The 23,740-nt window shown below is 39.2% G+C and overlaps 2 protein-coding genes across 4 annotated transcripts in view; one reads left to right on the plus strand and one right to left on the minus strand.

Annotated features, from left to right (window-relative positions):
* The window catches only part of KDM5A (lysine demethylase 5A), a 90,530-nt gene extending 68,571 nt beyond the window's left edge, over positions 1–21,959 (minus strand). For both annotated transcript variants that reach the window (XM_058559067.1, XM_058559069.1), the window contains exons 1-5: positions 21,550–21,959; positions 19,036–19,113; positions 17,820–17,942; positions 6,649–6,819; positions 3,510–3,644 (exon numbers count right to left, since the gene is read on the minus strand). In XM_058559067.1, coding sequence (XP_058415050.1) covers positions 3,510–3,644; positions 6,649–6,819; positions 17,820–17,942; positions 19,036–19,113; positions 21,550–21,714 — 672 coding nt within the window. In that variant the 5' untranslated portion in view covers positions 21,715–21,959. The remainder of the gene's footprint in view (positions 1–3,509; positions 3,645–6,648; positions 6,820–17,819; positions 17,943–19,035; positions 19,114–21,549) is intronic.
* Positions 21,960–22,028: 69 nt separating this feature from the next.
* Positions 22,029–23,740, plus strand: part of CCDC77 (coiled-coil domain containing 77) — a 44,750-nt gene continuing 43,038 nt past the window's right edge. The window contains exon 1 of one of the 2 annotated variants that reach the window (XM_058559079.1): positions 22,029–22,125. The gene's annotated coding sequence lies outside the window, so the exon portion shown is untranslated. The remainder of the gene's footprint in view (positions 22,126–23,740) is intronic. The other variant, XM_058559078.1, reaches the window with a different exon arrangement.

The following is a 23,740-nucleotide window of genomic DNA, read 5'->3' on the forward strand; positions in this document are numbered from 1 at the left end:
CCCATCCCAATCAGCCAATCATGCCAATGCCATTTCTCTTTGTTGGTGACGACTTAGTCAGGGGTGAGAATGTTATCCTGGTCTAGCCAATGAGACATAAGAAAGGTTTACCAGAAGCATCTAGGAAAGATTTTCTCAACTCCTAACAAAAGAGAAAACTTCTCAAAGAGCCTGAAACAAGCCTGGGCTCTTGATGACAATGTGAAGTTGCTGTACCAATCCTAGAACCACCTATCTTTGAAAATCTTATGTGAAAAATGTGTCCTTACATGAAAATTGTGTTGTTAATGTTTAAGCTACTGTCATTTGGCAGTCTAGTATACTTGAAGACTAGAGCATCCTGACCGACGGCAGTGTTACATCTTAAATTTAGATGGACCTAATCTCTGAAAGTAGACTAAATAACCAAAATTTATTTAAAATATACTTTGTCGATAAGAATAAAAAATAAAGCAGGATAAAATACAGACTACTTTATAAGACTATAGCTACATAACAGCTGACCTATGCAGCCTGGACTAAATAAAAGATCATATAAGAACCAAATCAACCAAAACAGCATTTCAAAATTTACCTTTAAACTTCAGCAGACTGCTTCGTTTATACTAATCAACCTCTACAGTTAGTTCAATAATAAACATAACACCACAAATTCTTTACCACTATTAAAGCAAAGTACATAATAATAAAAGCTGACATATATTGTGTATATAGCATGTTCCAAATTAAAGTATTTTAAACAATTAATCTTTACAACAACCTTTTCAGACAGGCAATCAAGTTCCAAAAAGTAGAAATAATTAAACAACATTCTCTAATCTTATTGGTATAAAACTAGAAATAATCAAAATTCAAAAGGCCCTTCCATGTAGAAATTTTTAATTCTCCGTTAAAAAGTGATAATATAAAGACTGTATACCAGAATCTCTGGAACAAATTACAGAAATAATTGGAAGTTCCCAATTCAAAATGCTAGGAAAAGAAGTACCATACAAACCAAAAGAACTTTGTGATGTTGGATTAGAACTGGAATTATCACTATGAATTGAAAATATAAAGTCATAATTGTTTTAAAATTTATTTCCCAGCCCTGACCACTAGAAAGGCCTACAAGCAATGGTATCCCAATAGGAACAAGCATACCTTGTGCTCAGATCTTCGTTTCTAAATACCATTTCCTGTTAAAATGAACCATGATTCCTTGGAGAAATGGCTATTTCCAGCTCTAAGGCAGGGCAAGATGATGCTAGCCTTTTTGTGCTAGAAAGTAAGTGCTCAAAAACTGATGGAGACATCTCAAAAGAATACAGGTACCAGCTTGAAGGGGCTCCCATTAGCCAAATTTGGAACAATTTGATTATCAAAAAGGAATAAAAGGTTGTATTAGATTATAAGACATTGTATCAAAAAAATCATGATCTATAGCGATACTAAAAGGGGGGGAGGGTGAGTGATGATTCCACAGGTATATACATTCATCAAAATTCATCAAACTGTACACTTAATATATACACATTTTATTGTATGAAAAATGTATTTCGGGGCCAGCCCAGTGGCGCAAGTGGTTAAGTGTGCGTGCTCCTCTATGGCGGCCCGAGGCTCGCCAGTTCGGATCCCAGGCATGCACCGCACCGACGCAACGCTTGGCAAGCCATGCTGTGGCAGTGTCCCATGTAAAGTGGAGGAAGATGGGCACAGATGTTAGCCCAGGGCCAGTCTTCCTTAGCAAAAAAGAGGATTGGCATTGGATGTTAGCTCAGGGCTGGTCTTCCTCACACACAAAAAAATATATATATATATATTCCAAGAAAAAGTGTGGGAGAAGAGCTCTTCTTTAAAGAAAAATGCTAACTAATAAATGTAGAAGGAATGACAGAACTAGAAAATTACTCAGTTTGCAACCACCAACATAATAACTAATTCGGGCAAGGACCATCAATGAATGTTAAAACCGGTGGGTAAAACATAACTGGAAAGCAAGTTATTCACACTGTCTCATAGTTTACTCTGATTACTTTTATTACAAAGAGAATAAGTACTTTATAATGGAGAAATCTGGCTCAAACTGAAGTGTCACCAATAATGACACTTGTGATGTGAAGAAATTCTTAATTGCAAATCCTGAATTGGTTCTAATTTCTACCTGACATCAATCTGACTACAGTGACAATTATTACAATGGGCAAAAGCATTCTATGTAGTCCCTATTCTTAAAATATATGAAGGCAATTAGAAATAAGCAGGACTCTCTTGTGGTTTCAGAAGAAACATCAGAAGGGATTTCATCGAAAGCTGGCAATGGATTAGATGCGCAGGGAAGCTCTTCTAAGTTGAGTCACTATGTCAGAGAGACTAGTCTTCAAGTGTTTCACGTCTTGAAATAGAATCATCACTATACACCCAAAGATGATCAGAACTTCTGAGATCAGCCATAGCAATAAAAATCTCTTTATGACTAAACCAGAGTTTACTAATTTATGATGGAGCTATCAATTTCCAATGAATTTCCATTAAATTCACATTCCCTATCCAAGACACCTACCCTGCTATCAAAGTACTAAAAAGCTAAATTATTAATCAGATTATTTAGTGGGTATAAACTCAGAACAAGGAAAGCAGACATAGCACGAAAGAGAGATATCCCCTGAGCTCTAGAAAAGCAAGATGAAGTATTACTAGCCTGCCTCTCCACTGACAGGACTCCTCACAGCCCCAAATCCAGTGTATCTTGTTAATAAAGCACTATCTTCTTTCTCCGATTTCCACTTTCAATGTCAACCATTTCCATTCTTGTAACACAATGTTTCTTCGGATATGTTAAAGTCAATGATTAGGATCCAGTTAAGTTGCTGGATCCAATTTACCCATATGTTAATTTAAATGGACCATATCTCAGAGATCTAAGGGCACCTCACTGTCCTAGCCTACAGACTTGTCTTTACCAAAAACCTTAAAAAATACAACTTTGAGGACTACAAAGAAATAGGAATAGGAAAAGGGGGTGGGGGGCAGACAAAAAAAAAAAAAACTCGGGTGTTTTTCTTCTGATGCATTCATTAGGCTTCGAAATAATTTTAGGTTACAAGAACACTATAGAAGTGACACTGGAATGGTTCCGACACTAACCATTAACTTATACCCTAGTTTTTAAAGGAATAACGAGTGAAAAATAAAACTACTCTTTCCTACTCCTCTCACTTCTGCTAACCATGAAAATAAAATGTACTAGAATTCATCAGCATGTCTATGAAATTGGCCCTAGAGTATCCAGAGTCACCCTCTGATTTGTCGTTCTTGTCAAAATCGGTTCAAAATTAACAAAGAGCTTTCTAAATCAAATCAGACTGAATTTTATAATTTCTTCCCCATTCATCTCAAAGGTAAATAAAAGATACGTCTCTTCGAGTTTTAAAGAACAGTATGTGAATGACCTCCCATAACGAGATAACTATTCTGCATAGTCAATGCACTTAAAACTCCTGTTAAAAATGGCCCATGGAAATTGATACCTGCGACTTGACACGTCTTGTTCTCTTTGGCAGGATGTTCATTCTTGTGCCCGGCTCTGGGGAAGTTTGGACATCAGTGCCAAGAACCTCAGGCTCCACTTTTTCCTTAAGATCTAAATTAGGCATTTGTACACCCTAAAGAATCAGAGCACAGAAAGAAAGCAGATTTACTGATAAAAAATCAGATTTGAGAATCAAGGGAAAAATAATAAATTTCTAATAAATCCCTAAAACTACATGAAACCAGAGGACAATCCTCCACCAAACTGATCTGTAGTTTCAAGACAATCCCTATCAAAATCCTAGCATGCTTTTGCTGCTGAAATTGAGAAGCTGATCCTAAAATTTATGTGGAAATGCAAATTTTTTGGAAATTTTGAAATAAAAAGAAACTGAAGGACTTGTATCCAAACTTACTATACCAAAACTTACTATAAAGCTACAGTATTCAAGGGGCCGGCCCTGTGGTGCAAGCACCAGTGCCTGCGCTCCGCTTCGGTGGCCCGAGTTTCGCAGGTTTGGATCCCGAGCGCGCACCAACACACCACTTGTCAAGCCATGCAGTGGCGGCGTCCCATATAAAGTAGAGGAAGATGAGCACAGATGTTAGCTCAGGGCCCATCTTCCTCAGCAAAAAAAGAGGAGGATTGGCAACGGATGTTAGCTCAGGGCTGATCTTCCTCACACACACACAAAAAATCATAAAATAAAATAAACAGGGGGCCAGCCCCGTGGCTTAGCGGTTAAGTGCACGCACTCCGCTACTGGCGGCCAGGGTTCGGATCCCAGGCTCACACCGACGCACCGCTTCTCGGGCCATGCTGAGGCCGCGTCCCACATACAGCAACTAGAAGGATGTGCAACTATGACGTACAACTATCTATTGGGGCTTTGGGGGAAAAAAGGAGGAGGATTGGCAATAGATGTTAGCTCAGAGCTGGTCTTCCTCAGCAAAAAGAGGAGGATTAGCACGGATGTTAGCTCAGGGCTGATCTTCCTCACAAAAAAATAAATTAAAAAAATAAATTAAATAAAATAAACAATTATTAAAAAAAAAAAAAGCTACAGTATTAAAGACAGCATAGTACTGGGCCGGCCCCGTGGCTTAGCGGTTAAGTGCGTGCACTCCGCTACTGGCGGCCCGGGTTCAGATCCCAGGCACGCATCGACGCACTGCTTCTCTGGCCATGCTGAGGCCACGTCCCACATACAGCAACTGGAAGGATGTGCAACTATGACATGCAACTATCTACTGGGGCTTTGGGAAAAAAAGGGGAGGAGGATTGGTAACAGATGTTAGCTCAGAGCTGGTCTTCCTCAGCAAAAAGAGGAGGATTAGCATGGATGTTAGCTCAGGGCTGATCTTCCTCACAAAAAAAAAAAAAGAGACTATCATAGATTTAAAGGTGTCTAGTCTGGCGCCAGCACACATGCCCTCAATAAAAATCAGTTTCCTAAAAAAAAAAAAAAAAAAAAAAAAAAAGACAGCATAGTACTGGTGTTAGGGTAAATATATAGATCAAAAAACAGAGACCAGAAATAAACCCACATATTTACAGTCAACTGATTTTCAACAAAGATGCCAAAGTAAATCAACGGGAAAAGGGTAGTCTTTTAAACAAATAGTGCTGGAATAATTGGCTATTCATACACCCTTCCCCCCGCAAAATGAACTTATACCTTTACCTCATACTATACACAAAAAATAAATCAAAATCAATCACAGACCTAAACATAAAAGCTACAACTATAAAGCTTCCCAATGAAAACAAAGAAAATCTTTGTGGGCCTTAGGTTAGGAAAAGATTTCTTAGATACGATAACAGAAGCACAATCCATAAAGCGGGAGAAAAAATCGAGAAATTACCCTTCAAATAGACACCATTATAAAAATGAAAAGATAAAGACTTACTAGGAGAAAATATCTGTAAAATCATGTATCTGATAAAGGACTTCTATCCAGAATATATAGCAAAGTCTTAAAACAAGTATAAGATGACAAATGACCCAATAAAAAAAAAGATCTGAACGGACACTTCATCAAGGAAAATATACAAACAGCTAATATGCACATGAAAAGATGCACAACACCATTAGTCATTCGGGAAATGAAAATTAAAACCACAATGAGATACCACTACACACCCACCAGAATGGCTATAAACAAAAAAACTGACAATACCAAGTGTTGGCAAAGACGTAGAGAAACTGGAAGCCTCTACATTACTGGTGGGAATGTAAAATGGTTCGGCCACTTTGGAAAACAGTTTGGCAGTTTCTTAGAAAGTTAAACATAAACTTACCATATAACCCAGCTATTCCACTCCTAGGTATCTACCCAAGACAAATGAAAACATATGTCCACACAGAGACTTGTACATGAATATTCATAGCATTATTCAGAATACCCATAAACTGGAAACAATCCAACTGTCTATCAACTGGTAAATGGATAAACAAATGTGGTATAGCCATACAATGGAATATTATTCAGCCATAAAAAGGAATAAAGTACTAATACATACTAAAACATGGATGAACCTTGAAAACATCAGGCTAAGTGAAAGAAGCTAAACACAAAGTCATATTGTATGAGTCTATCTATGTGAAATTTCTACAAAAAGCAAAACTATAGAGCCAGAAAGCAGATCAAGAGTTGTCTGGGTTTGGAGGTAGGAGCAGGAACCAACTACAAATGAATACAAAGGAACTTTCTGAGCTGATGGAAGTGTTCTAAAACTGGATTACGGTGATTGTTGCATAAATGCATAATTTATTAAAGCTTATTGACTGTGTACCTACAATGGGTGAATTCTATGGTATGTAAATTATACCTCAATAAAGCTGTTAAAAAAATACATGAAACCAAGAGGAGGAATTTTTCAAAAAGCTTAAGTCATGAGGATTCATTTTAAATAAATAAGAAAACATCCTTCATTTCCATTAGCTTTTATCTTGTAAACCACCAAAAATAGCTGTGATTTTTAAACACCTTGCTCTCCCAAACTCTGGTACCTGGAGAAATCTTTTTCAACTTGCTATGGATAGCCAACTGCTAACTTGCTATGGTGAACAAAGGCTAAAGTTTATACTTGGCAGACTGGATTTATCCACTCCTAAGACAAATGATGCAGCTCACCATAAGGCTGACACCAGACTGGAAAAGCTCATATGGGTAGAGAATTCTTTCATAGTGTGACTTCAAAAGAGACCCAGTTCCTTTTCCTGGCAGATATCCCAAGCGGCTGCCCACTTTAGACCATTTCTTCTCTTTGGTGACCATTTCAAAACCTCCTTTGCTGGCAACAATCTGAAAAAAAAAAGTAAAAATTATTTAGGGAAAGAAGGTAGACTGATGTATTCTGACTCTACACCTTGTCTGTTAAATATAAATATTATTCTGGGCCTAGATTTCAAAATTCCTTTCAACAAATATCTGACAAAACTGAAACTTGTCAATATTTAAAGTATGGAATTGGGCCGGCCCCGTGGCTTAGCGGTTGAGTGCGTGTGCTCCACTACTGGCGGCCCAGGTTGGGATCCCGGGCGCGCACCGACGCACCGCTTCTCCGGCCATGCTGAGGCCGCGTCCCACATACAGCAACTAGAAGGATGTACAGCTATGACCTACAACTATCTACTGAGGCTTTGAGGGAAAACTAAACAAACAAACAAAAAATAAATAAATAAAGTGTGGAATAGAGACGATGATTTTTGGAAGTTTTCAATTCTATTATTTAATTAATGCTTTTACATCTACCTTCAATGAACCAGGCATTCAAAAACATTTAATGGATTTACACTTTGTACAGTATGCACCTGGAGAAAACTAAACACATATATGTACTCAATATCCACAAGGAACTCAAAATGTAAAAAAAGAGTTAAAAACAGACCAAAAATAGACATAAGAATAAATATAAGGTATGTAGTACAAAATAAACATAAATCTTGAAATTAGAAAATGTACCAAATAACCTACAAAATTTAACAAAAACATCAAGCAAACAATGGATTCACAGGGTATTTTGAAAAAGAGGCTATAATTTTTCAAAAGGAGAAAAGTTTTATATGGAATATTATGAAGGAATGACGAGGAAAGATCAGATTACAGTAGATTTACTAGAATGTAGCACAGAATATATTAAAGTAGGAAGCAATGAGAAAAAGAGGCCAATCTGGCTGAACGCCTACAACAAACCAGGCACTGTAGGGAATATACATGTATAAGGGCCCCTATTTTCCAGAAGCTAATACTATACATCTCTCACATTGTATAACATAGGCAGTTTTCAGTTTCACTGACAATAGCATAAAGGACTGTGACATAGTTATTTGAACTCAAGAAAATTTTCCTCTTTGAGTATATACTACTGTATTTTACTATATCAAAAAAGTTAAGAGACGGGCCGGCCCCGTGGCTTAGCGGTTAAGTGCGCTCGCTCCACTGCTGGCGGCCCGGGGTTCGGATCCTGGGCGTGCACCGACGCACCGCTTCTCCGGCCATGCTGAGGCCGCGTCCCACATACAGCAACTAGAAGGATGTGCAGCTATGACATACAACTATCTACTGGGGCTTTGGGGGAAAAAAATAAAATAAATAAAATTTGTAAAAAAGTTCAGAGAAAAATTAAACATTACCATATGATCCAGCAATCCTACCCCTAGGTATCTACCCAAAAGAACTGAGAGCAGGGATACTTGCATACCAGTTGTTACAGCAGCATTATTCACAATAGCCAAAAGGTGAAAACAACCCAAACGTCCATCAAGAGGTGAATGGATAAACAAACTGTGGTATACACATACAACAGAATATTATTCAGCCTTAAAAAGGAATGAAAATCTGGGGCCAGCCCAGTGGCGCAGCAATTAAGTGTGTTTGCTCTGCTTCAGCGGCCCAGGTTTTGCTGGTTCGGATCCAGGGTGCACACTGACACACCGCTTGTCAAGCCATGCTGTGGCGGTGTCTCATATAAAGTAGAGGAAGGCAGGCACGGATGTTAGCCCAGGGCCAATCTTCCTCAGCAAAAAAAGGAGGATTGGCATTGGATATTAGCTCAGGGCTGATCTTCCTCACAAAAAAAAAAAGGGAATGAAAATCTGATACATGTCGCAACATGGATTAACCTTGAAAACATTACACTAAGTGAAATAAGCCAAACATAAAAGGATAAACATTGTATGATTCCACTTATATGAGATACCTAGAATAAGCAAATTCGTAGAGAAAGAAAGTACAATAGAAGTGTTACCAGGGGTTAGAGAGAGAGTGGAAGTTCTGGAAATGGACAGCAGTGATGGTTGTACAACATGTTGAATGTACTTAATGCCATTAAACTGTACCCTTAAAAATAGTAAATTTTTGGGCCGGCCCCATGGCTTGGCGGTTAAGTGCGTGTGCTCCGCTGCTGGCGGCCCGGGGTTCAGATCCCAGGCGCACACTGACGCACCGCTTCTCCGGCCATGCTGGGGCCGCGTCCCGCGTACAGCAACTGGAAGGATGTGCAGCTATGACATGCAACTATCTACTGGGGCTTTGGGGGGAAAAATAAATAAATAAAATTATTAAAAAAATAGTAAATTTTACATTATGTATATTTTACCACAATATTCTTTATAAAGGCTAAGAGCATGGATTCTGGAGCCAGAGTAGCAGAGCTCAAATCCCAGCTCTGCTACTTAAGAGCTGTATGACCTTGAGTAAGTTACATAATTTGCATCTCAGATTCCTCACCATTATTAAAATAGTAATAATAACAGTACCTACACCTCATTATGAGGCTGCTGTGAAGACAAATGAAATAAAACATGAAAGGCACCAGGACAAAGTAAGCACAATATCAGTGTTAGCTGTACTATAAATGTCTACATGTGTGGGCAAGTGGGCGGGGGGGGGGGGCCAGTGGTATGTGCTATATATAAGTGAAGGAAATGTTTTCAACTCTTGTGCTCTAGGATGCTCTTATAGACAAAGATGAACCTATAGCCAAAGGAAAATTTCCCTCTAGTGAAATATCTGAAAACTTGGTAGAAACACACAAGCTCATGGGCACAAGAGTTAAACATATCTCTAATTCTTCAGTTTCTCTTATCACACCCTCAGAGAAGCTCCCTCTGTTAATAAGAACTAACCAGGGAAAAATTACAAAGAAAAAAAACTTTACTTTTCAAATTTTGTAGTATAGAAGATACAATGAGAGTGAGTGGTTTAGATAGATGGCTGTCTGGAAGCAAATGGATGAATTAGAACACCCTTCATTCATCTTTCCAGTGCTTCTATACTGGCCGCTACTGTTCTAGGTGCTTGAGATACATCTGTGAATAAAACCAAGATCCTTGCCCTCATGGAGCCTCATTCCAGTGGGAGAAGACAGATAATAAACATAATATGTAAATTTTGAATAAATCCTGTGGAAGAAATTAAAAAGAGCAGTTAAAAGGCCTCACAAGTAGCAGAATGAGGGTAAACCAAAGTATTAAACAGTCACAAAAAGCCTCCTTATAAAGGTGAAATCTGAGTAGACATGAAGGACGTGAAGCAGTTACCCAAGCAGCTGTACAGGGAATAGCCAGAGCAAAGGCCCTAAATTAGAAGCATGCCTAGAGTGTTTGAGGAATAATAAGGAAGCCAATGTGGCTGAAGCAATCAGGGATAGTAGATAAGGAAGTCAGAAAGGAAATAGAAGCCCTCTCAGTAATCTTTATTATCCACAATTATGACTATTACATAATAATCTGCTTTTGTGTGTGTGTGTGTGAGGAAGATCAGCCCTGAGCTCACATCGGTTGCCAATCCCCCTCTTTTTTTTTGCTGAGGAAGATTGGCCCTGGGCTAACATCCATGCCCATATTCCTCTACTTTATATGGGATGCCGCCACAGCATGGCTTGACAAGTGGTCCATCAGCGCGTGCCCAGGATCCAAACCCTGGGCCGCCGCAGCGGAGCACGCGCACTTAACCGCTACGCCACCAGGCCGGCCCCAATAATAATCTGCTTTGTATTCAAAGCACTTTAAGCTAAATTTTCATTATTATTAATGTATCTGCACAGATCCAGTCACACCTTCCCACCCAGTTCTGATGACTGCTGGCATGCCACTGTGAAAGTGACAGCCAGCATAGTAAGGGTATGGCAAATAAATAAGACAAAACTATCTCACAAAGAAATCAAAACCATGACTTTGGTTTCATGTGTACAATACTCTTAACAATCTAACTGGACCTAATACTATAAAAACACACAAACCTTACACTTGTTTTTCTTCATCTGACAGATTCAAGGATTATCATGCATAATTTCAAAATATAAACCATTTAATCCAAACATTTGCCATGCAATATATGACACCATTGTCACTAGAAAAATATCACTTATGAACCATGCCCTACAAAAAGATACCTGGGATGTACTTAAATCGAACAAAATGAAGACAAGCCCTTAATCAAAACTTGACCAAAGAGTAAGATCAATCAAGGCCAAAATTTCAATCCAATGAAAAACTAAGTCTGGCTAGCGAGAGACAATTTTAACACATAAAGTAGTAGTGGTCTTCTACTTAAAAGGTCACTCTCGGGGCCGGCCCCGTGGCTTAGCGGTTGGGTGCACGTGCTACGCTGCTGGCGGCCCGGGGTTCGGATCCTGGGTGCTCACTGACGCACCACTTCTCCAGTCATGCTGAGGCCACGTCCCACACACAGCAACTAGAAGGATGTGCAGCTATGACATACAACTATCTAATGGGGCTTTGGGGGGAAAAATAAATAAATAAATAAAATTATTAAAAAAAAAAAAAAGGTCACTCTCAAAACTCCACTAAAGGGACAGAAAAGTAACAAAAATAGATACTCCCAACAGGACAAATAAACCAAGAGACAGGAGATATCCAAGTGATAATCTAGCAAACAAACAAAAAAACAAGCACCTGCAACAGAAGAAAGCCAAAAGGAAACTTCTGCAACATAGAACCTGGAAAGGCTTAAGGAATGGAAGCAGCAGTAAACATTAAAATTTTTTTTTTAATCCCTTTAAAATTAGGGATGGCAATGAACAGAGAACAGGATTGGCTGAAAACCTGTATAAAAGCAATTAAACCTCCTTCAGTCAGCAGAGCCAGGAAACTATCCCTCTCTAACTCTGGTAGACTGCAGATTTACTCTAAGGAGAGTGAAAAGAAGAGACTCTAACCTAAGAAAGAAACAGATAAGTAAACTAGAGGATCATTCTAATAGTCTAATCAGCCTAAGAGTCTAACATCTGGCTATTAGTCTAACATCCAACTACTAAGAGTTCAAAAAGAGAGAAAAGATAAGTGGAGGAAATTTCAAGGAATTAATAAAGGCATAACTCAGAGATATTGCAGGTTCAGTTCCAGACCACTTCAATAAAGCTAATACTGCAAAAAGCTAATATCGCAATAAAGCGAGTCACACAAATGTTTTGGTTTCCCAGGGTATATAAAAGTTATGTTTACACTATACTGTAGTCTATTAAGCGTGCAATAGCGTTATGTCTAAAAAAAAAAATGTATATACCCTAATCTAAAAATACTTTATTGCTAAAAAATGCTAACCATCATCTGAGCCTTAAGTGAGTCATAATCCTTCTTGCTGGTGGAAGGTCTTGTAAAAAATGCAATATCTGCGAAGCACAATAAAACAAGGTATGCCTACACAAGAAAAGTTACAAGACCTCAAAGATGTGAGTTCAGATTAGAAAGATTATCAAGTGCAGTAAAAATACTGAATGAAAATAAACACACACCAATACATATCACTGTGAAATCTCAAAGCACTTGAAATAAAGATTAGATCCTATGTCTTCTAGAAAAAAAAAAGTCACATAAAAAGGAAGAAGAATTAATATAGCATCAACAGCAACACTGGAAGCTAGAAGATTATGGAGTAAAGCTTTAAAAATACTGAAGTAAAATGATTTACAATTTAGACTTCTAAACCCCACCAAACTACCAATACAGTTAAAGAGTAGAACATTTTTATATCAGCAAAAAATTTATATCCCATTTACCTTCTTGCTCCTGAAACTAGGAGAAGAAATGTTTTACCAAAATAGGAATAAACCAAGTAATAGGAAGACTTGAAACAAAAAGAGAGGCAAAGGGAATTCCCAGAATGATAATAGTGAAAGGAAGTTCCAGGCTAACAGCTGACCTCAGAAAGCAACCAGTCTGGACAGGAGCAGGAAAGAGAACTCCAGAGGAATGGCTGCAAGAAGAAAATGAAACAGATAGATTATCTGATGGGTAAAAGTGTAACTGAGAGACTTACACGTCTGCTGGAAAATCTGAAAATAAATTTTTGACAGTTACAAAGAAAACTTACAAAATAAAAAAAAGGGAGGGGATTATTAACTCCAAGGAAAACAAAAATTGGTACAAGGAAATATAATCATAGCACACTACAAGGCTCAGGTACAAATAATATTTGTATTTACACAGTAACAGTAATAATTTTTGATTAATAAAAAATTGAGGGGGGCCAGCCCAGTGGAGCAAGCAGTTAAGTGCTCGTGCTCCACTGCGGCAGCACGGGGTTCGCCAGTTCCGATGCCGGGCGTGCACTGACACACCACTTGTCAAGCCATGCTGTGGCAGCGTCCCACATAAAGTGGAGGAAGATGGGCATAGATGTTAGCCCAGGGCCGGTCTTCCTCAGCAAAAAGAGGAGGATTGGCAACGGATGTTAGCTCAGGGCCGATCTTCCTCACAAAAATAAATAAATAAATAAATAAATAAAAAATTGAGGGCCAGCCCCGTGGCTTAGCAGTTAAGTGCGTGCCCTCCACTACTGGCAGCCCGGGTTCGGATCCCGGGCGTGCACCGACACACCACTTCTCCAGCCATGCTGAGGCCGTGTCCCACATACAGCAACTAGAAGGATGTGCAACTATGACATACGACTATCTACTGGGGCTTTGGGGAGAAAAAAAAAAAGGAGGAGGATTGGCAATAGACGTTAGCTCAGAGCCGGTCTTCCTCAGCAAAAAGAGGAGGATTAGCATGGATGTTAGCTCAGGGCTGATCTTCCTCATAAAAATAAATTAATTAATTTTAAAAAAATTGATCGAACTACATTAGAAAGAGATGGGCCACCTGAAATACGTAAGGATTTAGATTTCTTATACCCATTCCCCATCTCCAACAGTAAAAAATCAGCATACAACATTTAAAACTGAAATATGAAGAAATAGCATAATGAGCATATTATTTGGAAATATGGAGATAAAAATCAGAAACAGGTAAAAGAATTCAAAATGATTAGCTCTGAAGAGTGGGAATGGGAGGGGAGAGGTGGAGAAGGGAGAATGTTGGTTTTCACTTTAAGCCCTACTTTAAAAAAGTGTATTACTTTGACAAAAAAAAATTTTTTTAAAGGACTAGAATGAATGCTCCTTGCTGCACTGATTATAAACAGTAATGGTTAGCGTAAAACTCCATTAAATTACAGACATTCTAACTAATACTTTTTTGTATCAAAAAATACCCGGGTGGGGGGGCCGGCCCAGTGGCGCAAGCAGTTAAGTGCACGCACTCCACTGCAGCAGCCCAGGGTTCGCCGGTTCGGATCCCAGGCACACACCAACGCACTGCTTGGCAAGCCACGCTGTGGCGGCATCCCATATAAAGTGGAGGAAGATGGGCACGGATGTTAGCCTAGGGCCAGTCTTCCTCAGCAAAAAAAAAAAGGGGGGGGGGGGATTGGCAGATGTTAGCACAGGGCTGATCTCCTCACAAACAAACAAACAAAAATACCCAGGGGGACCAGCCCTGTGGCATAGTGGTTAACTTCGAGTGCTCCGCTTCAGCAGCCCAGGGTTCTTGGGTTCAGATACTGGGCGCGGACCTATGCACTGCTTATCAAGCCATGCTGTGGCAGGCATCCCACATAAAAGAGAGGAAGATAGGCACAGATGTTAGCTCAACACCAATCTCCCTCAGCAAAAAGAGGAGGACTGGCAACAGATGTTAGCTCAGGGCTAATCTTCCTCACCAAAAAAAAAATGACGACAACAACCAGGGAGAAAGACAAAGTGATTTAATCAAAACAGGAAACCATCACAGTGACAGTTTAATGACTCAGAAGACTGAAAATTTGCTTCCCATTAAAAAGTATCGGGAACAAAAGTATTTCAAAATCATGTCTATAACACAAACCCAAGAGATGCTCATCAGCTGTCAGCCAAAAATAATCTTTTTTTTAAAAAATAAAGGGCATACCTAACAACCTAAAAAGTAACTCTCAATATTTTCCACAGTTTTCAGCCTGAGCCTCTTGCTAGAAAGTAAAATGTCATGCTAACGAAATATTCACCCAATTATAGAGATCAGAATAGTAGTTACCTTTGGGGAGAAGTACTGACTGGGAGGGAGATGGAAGAGCCCACTAGAGTACTGTAAACATTCTATATCTTGATCTGGGTGGTGGTTACATGAGTGTATACACAAAGATTTCTCCAACTGTTACATTTAAGATTTGAGCATTGCACTCTAAGTTACACCTCAATGTAAAGAAAAAAAGTTTCTGTGGTGAGAAGCAGCAATCTCACTATGACATTTAAGAAACAAAATAACTACAAATCAAAATGTGCCTGCCTTTTAGCTTTTTTTTTTTTTAATTTTTTTTTTATTTATTTATTTTTTCCCCCAAAGCCCTAGTAGATAGTTGTATGTCACAGCTGCACATCCTTCTAGTTGCTGCATGTGGGACGCGGCCCCAGCATGGCCGGAGAAGCGGTGCGTCGGTGCACGCCCGGGATCCGAACCCGGGCCGCCAGCAGCGGAGCGCGAGCACTTAACCGCTAAGCCATGGGGCCGGCCCTGCCTTTTAGCTTTAAATCTCAGTTTTATAAGCATTCTCAAAGGTTAGGGGAAAGAGATGATCATGGGCACTTGAAGACTCCAATAACCCCAAGGCAATCAAACAAACTTTATTTTTATTTATTTATTTATTTTTGTAAGGAAGATCAACCCTGAGGTAACATCCATGCCAATCCTCCTCTTTTTGCTGAGGAAGACTGGCCCTGGGCTAACATCCATGCCCATCTTCCTCTATTTTATATGGGACGCTGCCACAGCTCGGCTTGACAAGTGGTGCATCGGTGCGCGCCCGAGACCCGAACCTGCGAACCCTCCGGTCGCCAAAGCGGAGTGCGCGCACTTAACCGCTCCGCTACCGGGCCGGCCTCAAACTTAAACTTTAATCACAACACATTTGTAATACATACTCTAAGTATCTAAACAAGATATACTTCATTAGTAGTATTCCCCCTTTGCACAAAAAGGAATTGGGTTTCTCAAAACGGAGTTAAATAGCCCAGACGACAAATTTTACACAGAAGTGTGAACCAGGTATTCAAATTAGGTTACCTCTAAAGCCGTTTCCTAATTTTGAAATCCTACAACTCTGTAAAACCAAGAATGCAATGTAATTTACCATCGGAGTAAACCTAATATTTACCTTGTAATTGGAAAATTACTGATACAAGAACAGTTTCAACTTAATAGATTATTTGCTTATATAAAATATTTATTTTAGCAAATTCCCTAGGGTATTTATAAAAATAAAATGGACGTATGTGGAATGAGTTTTGGCTGAAGATTACCACAACTACTGTTATTAACAATTAAATAATTTTTGAAAATATTCTTATATTTTATTTAAGCTACATAAATCAAACCAAACGTATTCAAAAACTTAAACAGCATCACATAGTAAAAGTTAGTGGATAAGTTTTCACTGAATAAAAATGCCAAAAAAGAGTATTTTTGAAACAAATTTTTTATCCTAATGGTTCCCAACAAGACAAACTCACCCCTCAAATGCACTATAACTTGCCCTTTGGTATCACAGGTTTTCATACAACTGCACTAGATAATTCTCAGCACAGTGCTTAATTACTGACATCATTACCTGACTGATAAACAAGCCTAGAGCTGTATTTTATCCTAAGACTACACTTCTTGGAATTTTTAGTATAGAATAAAATTTTTAGAGAATCCTGATCTGACATTAATTTTTTTTTTTTAATTTTATTTATTTTTCCCCCCAAAGCCCCAGTAGATAGTTGTGTGTCATAGCTGCACATCCTTCCAGTTGCTGTATGTGGATCGCAGCCTCAGCATGGCCCGAGAAGTGGTGTGTCGGTGCGCGCCCGGGATCCGAACCCGGGCCGCCAGCAGTGGAGCGCGCACACTTAACCGCTAAGCCACAGGGCCGGCCCCTGACATTAATTTTTAAATGTATCATAAAAAATAATTTAAATATGATTATTCCCACTTTTTTCCCTTGAAAGTGAAATCTTCCAAAATTAACTCCACAATTTAAATGAGAATAAATTTCTATTTCAAAATAGTGTATCAATCATAGGACATTAAAGCCCACAAAATTAAGTTGTTCTGCAAAATTCCTCACATAACCAAAGCTGTCTTCACTCATAAGTCAGAGCAATCATAGATTTTTATTATTGTATTAACAAAACATGTTTTCAAGGTAATTACTATAAACCGTGTTGCAGATCAGTTAGTTTTTTTCACATTACGGAATGTGCAAGTAATGTAAGTTTAGGCAAAAAGTAGTCCAAACTCTTCACTCTTTTTTTTTTTTTTTTTTAATTTTTTTTTTTATGTATTTATTTATTTTTTCCCCCCAAAGCCCCAGTAGATAGTTGTATGTTATAGTTGCACATCCTTCTAGTTGCTGTATGTGGGACGCGGCCTCAGCATGGCCGGAGAAGCAATGCGTCGGTGCGCACCCGGGATCCGAACCCGGGCCGCCAGCAGCGGAGCGCATGCACTTAACCGCTAAGCCACGGAGCCGGCCCCTAAACTCTTCACTCTTAAGTTTTCGGGCCATTATTCATTCTACTGGATAATGCTGGCCTCAGTTAACCATTAACACTACTTACAGATATGAATACAACTGATATGTACCACACATGAGAATCCTCAGTAACACCAATCTCTTTAATGTAACACATTTTCAATTAAGAAGTAGAAAAAAGGATGACAAGCTCAACATAGGATATCATACACTCAACACACGATAAATTGTGTCATTTCTTTTGCATATTGTGTATCACAGAGTCATTAAATATTAATCTCATAACAAATTATAAAATACATTGTAAAGATAACTTTGAGATCTGTCATTTCCATTTATTCATGCTTGCATTTCATTGTCAAACAAATCCTACAAAGGAAGCAATGTTTTCCATCAAGTTTATCTGAAATTCCTACTTTCATAAATACACTAGTCTTTACTCCAATTTCTAAACCAAGTACAAGCCTCACCTTGCTCAAAGCATACAGATCCAGGATTTTTCTCTCCACCACAGGGATCTTCAAAGTAGATCCCTGAAGTTCCCAAAATTTTGCTAGTTGATCCAAGAAGTCTAGTCTCACTCTAGTCATTGCCTAAGATTATTAAAATATAGAAATAAGAAATAGGAACTAAGTTATGGTTGAAAATAAATGAGTTTTAGCTAAAAAAGGTACTCATTTCTCTAAAAAAATTTAAAGACTTTCTCATTATTGCTCAGTCCAACCCTGTAAAATAAGCCAATAATACAGAGGCAAAACACTTCTAATAAACTTTATTCATTAAGGCAAATGTTACTCTTATATATGTGAAAACTTCTCTTATTATCAACCAAAGCAATTTTTTTTGTAAAAGTTGGCTTAAGTTTAGGCTATCCAGAAAATTTAGTAAATTGGATTATTCTGTTTCTAAGCATCCTAAGTCTGTCATTTCATCTGTAGATAATATGCATACTTCAAGTACACCAGCTCTCTACCTCACTGATATTAACATCCTTCATCAAGTATCTAATGACAACAGACTAAAAGAAAAAAATATGTAACAAAATCTCAGAAAATAAATGTGTTAAGAGCATCAAAAAAAACCGAAAAACCCCTCAGCTATCTACGATTTCTCTTTTGTACTCTGAAACTGTTTTCTACTGCACTGAACAATCTTCTGAAAATCTGGCAAATAGGAAGAACAATATTTAAACAAACTTCAATTTAGAAAAATTAAGAGCAATTAGTAATATTTAATGGGAAATCTTAATACATCAGATTAACAGTCCTGGAAAAGTTGTGTTAAAGCTAAAAAAAAAAAAAACTTTGACAACTAGGTTTTTTGATAGAATTTTAAAAACTATTTTCCAAAGACCACAGGAGACAGCAGACAGAATCTTCCAACATAAACAATTTTAGTAGAATAATAAGCACTGAAGAAAGTAGAACTTGAGAATTCCAGGTCTCTAAAGCTAAGCACTGGATATTTCCATTACGACAAACATGGCTAGACACAGTTTCTCAAAATCCTAGTTAAGTGGAAAAACTGTAATAACTACTTTAAACAATTTTTTTTTAAAAATCAGAAACTTCCTTCCATTCAATCCCAATTAACATTAACTCTGAGTCCTGGTACATAAGCTTCTCAAAGTTCTCTATCTGGATCCCTGACGTAATGAATCAGGAAGCAGAAATGGTGAACACTCACCTCAAGCTCATTCAGGCGCTGGACTCTGGGAGTGAAACGAAAGCTTTTTACTTCACATGCAAATGGAGGTTGCCAATCCTAAACAGAAAGAATTTTTTTAAAAAACATATTGGTATAAGCAAGGGATGCATTCTTCATTCCTTTAATGTAAAATGTCAGTTGCCACAAATCATGATGACAACAGATCAGTTCATAAGTCTTCTTTGTTGTAGAGACAGAAAGACTAGTATTTTTTAGGTGAATAATTTTAATATTATTTATCTCTAATTACTTATCTCTAATATTCTAAGTAATACTAAAATTACCTTATCTGTAATCCTCAACTCTCACCAGTCCCTTTACTTACATCCCACAATTATGCTTTCCCCAATTATTCAAGTGGAATGTAATGAGCTCATGTATCTCAATACAGTGTCTAACAAACATCCAAGTTTACCAAATTAAAAAAACAGAATTTGACAGAAACAAAAAATGGTAAAATTAAAATAATTTTTAAAAAGTACTTATATAATGGAATAATATGTTTTCCATTTGTGTGTAATGTGACACAGCACTTTACAGTCTATGTTATATAAATGTTATATTCAAAGCCTAGCTTCTGGGTACCCAAATATTAAAAAAAGTAAGCAAACCCACAGAACAAGGACAATTTCCAGATTGGAGATGTGGTATAACTTAAACGAGACAGCACATTTCAAGTAGGGTTCAGAGAACATAGCTTGATTTGGCCTAAATAATAGTAAATCTATTTAAAAACATGAGAAGTAGGGAAAAAAAAAAACTTATCTTACCTTGGAAACTAAAGAAATCCACCAATATTGAAATTAAATTCTGCTTGTAAACAAGATTTATTTTCAAAAATAATATGACATACAAAGAGAAGGTACATTATTTCAACCTTTTGTTAAGTAATAAAAAAGTTATAATTTTTTACCAAAAGGAACCTTTGCTAGAATTTCTAATTCCTAAACACAATAGAGTAGATGAAAATATGGTTTAGGAAAAACTTCAGTGCTTAAGGTTTTGTCAATATTAGATAATTTTGATTAAAAAAGAGTTAAGTAAAGCTTCTGGAGGATGGCAACCCATGTATCATCATTCATCATAGCAATTATCTGTTAATCCTTTGCTTGCAATTGATAGTCTATAATCTTAAATTCATTAAGCATAATGGGAGCAGCATGTCTAGATTTTAGAATCAAGCAGATTGATCTAGGTTCAAAATCTACTTTGCCACTCGCCCAAGATCACACATTTGATAAGTTATTTAACTTATTCCAACTTGCCTTATCTGTAAAATGAGACCTTATTTACCTACTAGGGCTTAAAAGAATATTAAACGAAATAATCTGTAGGTGCTAAACTAGCTCCTCCTCCTCCCTCCCATCTAAGCTCTTTTTATTCACTGTGGTAAGAGCAGACGTTTTTTAAAATGCGACATGGGTAAAACAGCACTTAATGTTTTATTTTTGTTAACGGAAGACAAAACATAAAGCAAGAGGTCCCTTTACGAAGCCCTAGGGCAATGGTTCACAAACTTTAATGTGCGTTAGGAGCCATCTAAGAGTACTTGCTAGAAAAGTAGATTCTAGAACTTCCACATCCAGAAACTGATTCTAGTCTCGCAATGAGGCCTAGGAATCTGCATTTTAGCAAGCATAGGGCTAACTCTGGTGCAGGTGGACCAGGAACATCATCTGGAAAGCAATGGTCTAATGGGTCAAGAAAAAAATCTTCTGACCTTGAGCAAATCACCCAACCTCTTGGGACACTAATTTCCGCAAACAAGGGGTATCCTAACGATTGAGAACTATAACTAACCTATAGGCAAACCCAGTTATTTGCAATCACTGCGATTCGTAAATCTTTGATCCATGGTTCCTTACATCAAAAGATGCCAAAGTTTTCTTCCACTTTTGTGACAATTTTGTCCTAAACCTCTAAATTTTAAAAATAAATGCTGCTCCTTCTCTTCCCCCGGGAAGATCTTTCCACTGCAGCAGTAACCAGTGTGGGGTTCTTGTTTGGTGATATATCCTAGGGGACAACTGGGGCTCAGATTACCGTTTAAGAAACCTTAGCCCCAAGATGAGGCCTGCAAATATTTACTAAATTAAGCATCGATAAGACTTCGATAAAAAAATAGCCGACGGAAGGGCAGTTTTTCCTATCGCACCTTAATGGGGACTGTATCTGACTGTACGTCATGGCACAATACTTCAAACACCTTATCGGCCTAAAGCCTTCTGTTACCCTTGCCCACAACCCGAAGTATCTGTTCCCAAGTTCTAGGCGGAAAGGCCCCGGGGACTCCGCTCTCTCGCGCTCAGACGTGCCTACCTAAGACTGCAAGAGAAACCAAAGCAAAAATATCCAGAAACTTAGCTTCTACTTGTTAGAAATGAGGGAGAGTAAAGATGAAAGGACAGGAGGACCGGAAAAATAAAGCTAAACCTAGCATATCGACTTCCCCACGCTCTCTTCTCCCCCTCTCTCCTCAGACTCGTACGGTACCTTGGGCGGTCGGATTTTGCAGATGCCGGTCTTCTCCGCCAGAGGCCGGATGCGGCCGATGAAGCTGAGTGGGTCTGTGAACTCCTCCCAGCTGGGCTCAAAGACTGGGCACTCCGGAGGGGGCACGAACTCCGCCGCGTAGCCCCCTGGCCCCACGCCCGCCATGGCAACACCCAAGGGACCCCGTGCGGGGACAGATGGAGAAAGGCTGGCTGAAGCCCACCGACCCCTTTCACGTCCCCTGACAGGGGCCGAAGCTCATCTTCTCGAACAAGACCTGCTCAACACGGTAAGCCCAGAATCGCTTCCTCCTCTCGTTTGTTATTGTTTCCTTCGGGGCTTTTCCTCTCAGGGCCAGGACTTTTCCGGAAGTTAACGTACTGTCAAATCCCTCCGCACCCCAAAAAACAGAATCCCTCCGCAGCAACGCGACGCCTTGTTGTACGACCTTTCTTCTTCGTGCCTTTCCTGGCAACCCAGTGTCGTTCCTGGTCTCCTTGTCCGCGAAAGTTCCGAACGGTCGGACGACTTCAAGCGGCACACCCTAGAGGTCCCACGATCTCTCCTATAGAAGAGGTAGGGGTGGGGGAAGCGGGCGGCTATGAGGCAAGACGCACTCTTCCGGCGCGGAGGAATGTGTAATACACCAGAGGGCAGAGGTTCTGCTTCCGGCGAGGAGGGTCCAGTTCCCTTTTGTGTATAAAGGGACACGAAAGCAACGCGGCCCTAACCTCAGCCGTCCCATTTCGCTGTTGGGTGTATGGTTTGTTTTAACCTACCTATCTGTGTTTTTTCAAGTAACTAAGGTTTTCAGCATCTCTCTCTTTTTTCAGTACTTTGACTGTTAGTATCTCTTTTGAATAATCTCACTCGTCACTTTGTAGCCGTCCCATCTCCATGACAACAAGTTCTGGTCCGAACCCATCCCTCAAATCCTGCCGGAGACCTTAGCCACTGTCCAGAAATTGGTTTTCCTCCACATAGAAGCAACGGCTCTTGACCTTGCTTTTCCAACTATTGACAACACCCAAGTCTCTCAACAGGAGCGCCTTCCCTCTGGCACCACATGCTCCGTAAGCCTTTCTCAATTTGCTGTAAAATCTATGACAGCTGTTCTGACCCTGCTCATCAAAACGCTCTATGCCGGTGTCCAGCTCCACTTCCTCCAAATCAGGGAGAATAAGGTAGAAAGGACTAAAGAAGAAACCACGAAAGGATAGTTCTTAGTTTAAATATTTATTGGGGGGCCGGCCCTGTGGCCTAGCAGCTAAGTGCGCAGTCTCCGCTGCTGGGGGACTGGGTTTGGATCCTGGGCGTACACCGATGCACCGCTTGTCAGGCCATGCTGCTGTGGCGTCCCATATGAAGTGGAGGAAGATGGGCACAGATGTTAGCCCGGGGCCAGTCTTCCTCAGCAACAAGAGGAGGATTGGCATGGATGTTAGCTCAGGACTGATCTTCCTCACAAAAAAAATATATATATTTATTGGAAGGAAGACTTTCTTCCCAGGGCTTGTTCTCATACTCCCTGTGCAATCTCAGCTACCCCCAGGACCTAAATTGCCAGGTATGGCTGATGCCCCCCAAATCTATTTTCAGCCTAGATTTCTCTCCTAAGTTACAGCTGTAGTACATCAAGCTACCTACTGGACAACTCCACTTGGTAAACTCAAAGTACCTTGATTAATTAATTTAAAGTTAATTTTTCCAGGAAGATAATAGTTCTTCCACTAGTTCCTCACTGTTTTTTCAGTGTTTCCAGTTTCCATGAATGACTTCATCCATCTACTCAGTTGCCAGAGCCAGAAATCTAGAAATAATCCTTGACTCCTGCTCCCTTACTGCCCATGCACAATCGTGTGTCAAGTCTGGAAATTCTATCACCTAAACATCTTCAATCCACCCATGTCTCTCCATCCTCATTATGACTAGCCTAATTTCTCTCTCACCTGAGCTATGATAACAGCACAGTTCTTGCCCCCTGTCAAATCCCTCTCCACTCAGTTGTCAGATTGCTTGTCTAAAATCCAGAATTCATCTTGTCACTTTTCATCTCCAAACTCAATAACTCCAAACTCCTTCTTAATTATTTGCTGCCTCAATTATATTGATTCTTACTTTGAGATATATTATTGCTGTGAAGCCTGTGATTTCTCCTGCACAAGTAAGAGAAGCTAGAATTTACTTTTCA

The sequence above is a fragment of the Diceros bicornis genome, chromosome 17 (genome assembly GCF_020826845.1).
Source record: "Diceros bicornis minor isolate mBicDic1 chromosome 17, mDicBic1.mat.cur, whole genome shotgun sequence".
NCBI lineage: Eukaryota > Metazoa > Chordata > Mammalia > Perissodactyla > Rhinocerotidae > Diceros > Diceros bicornis.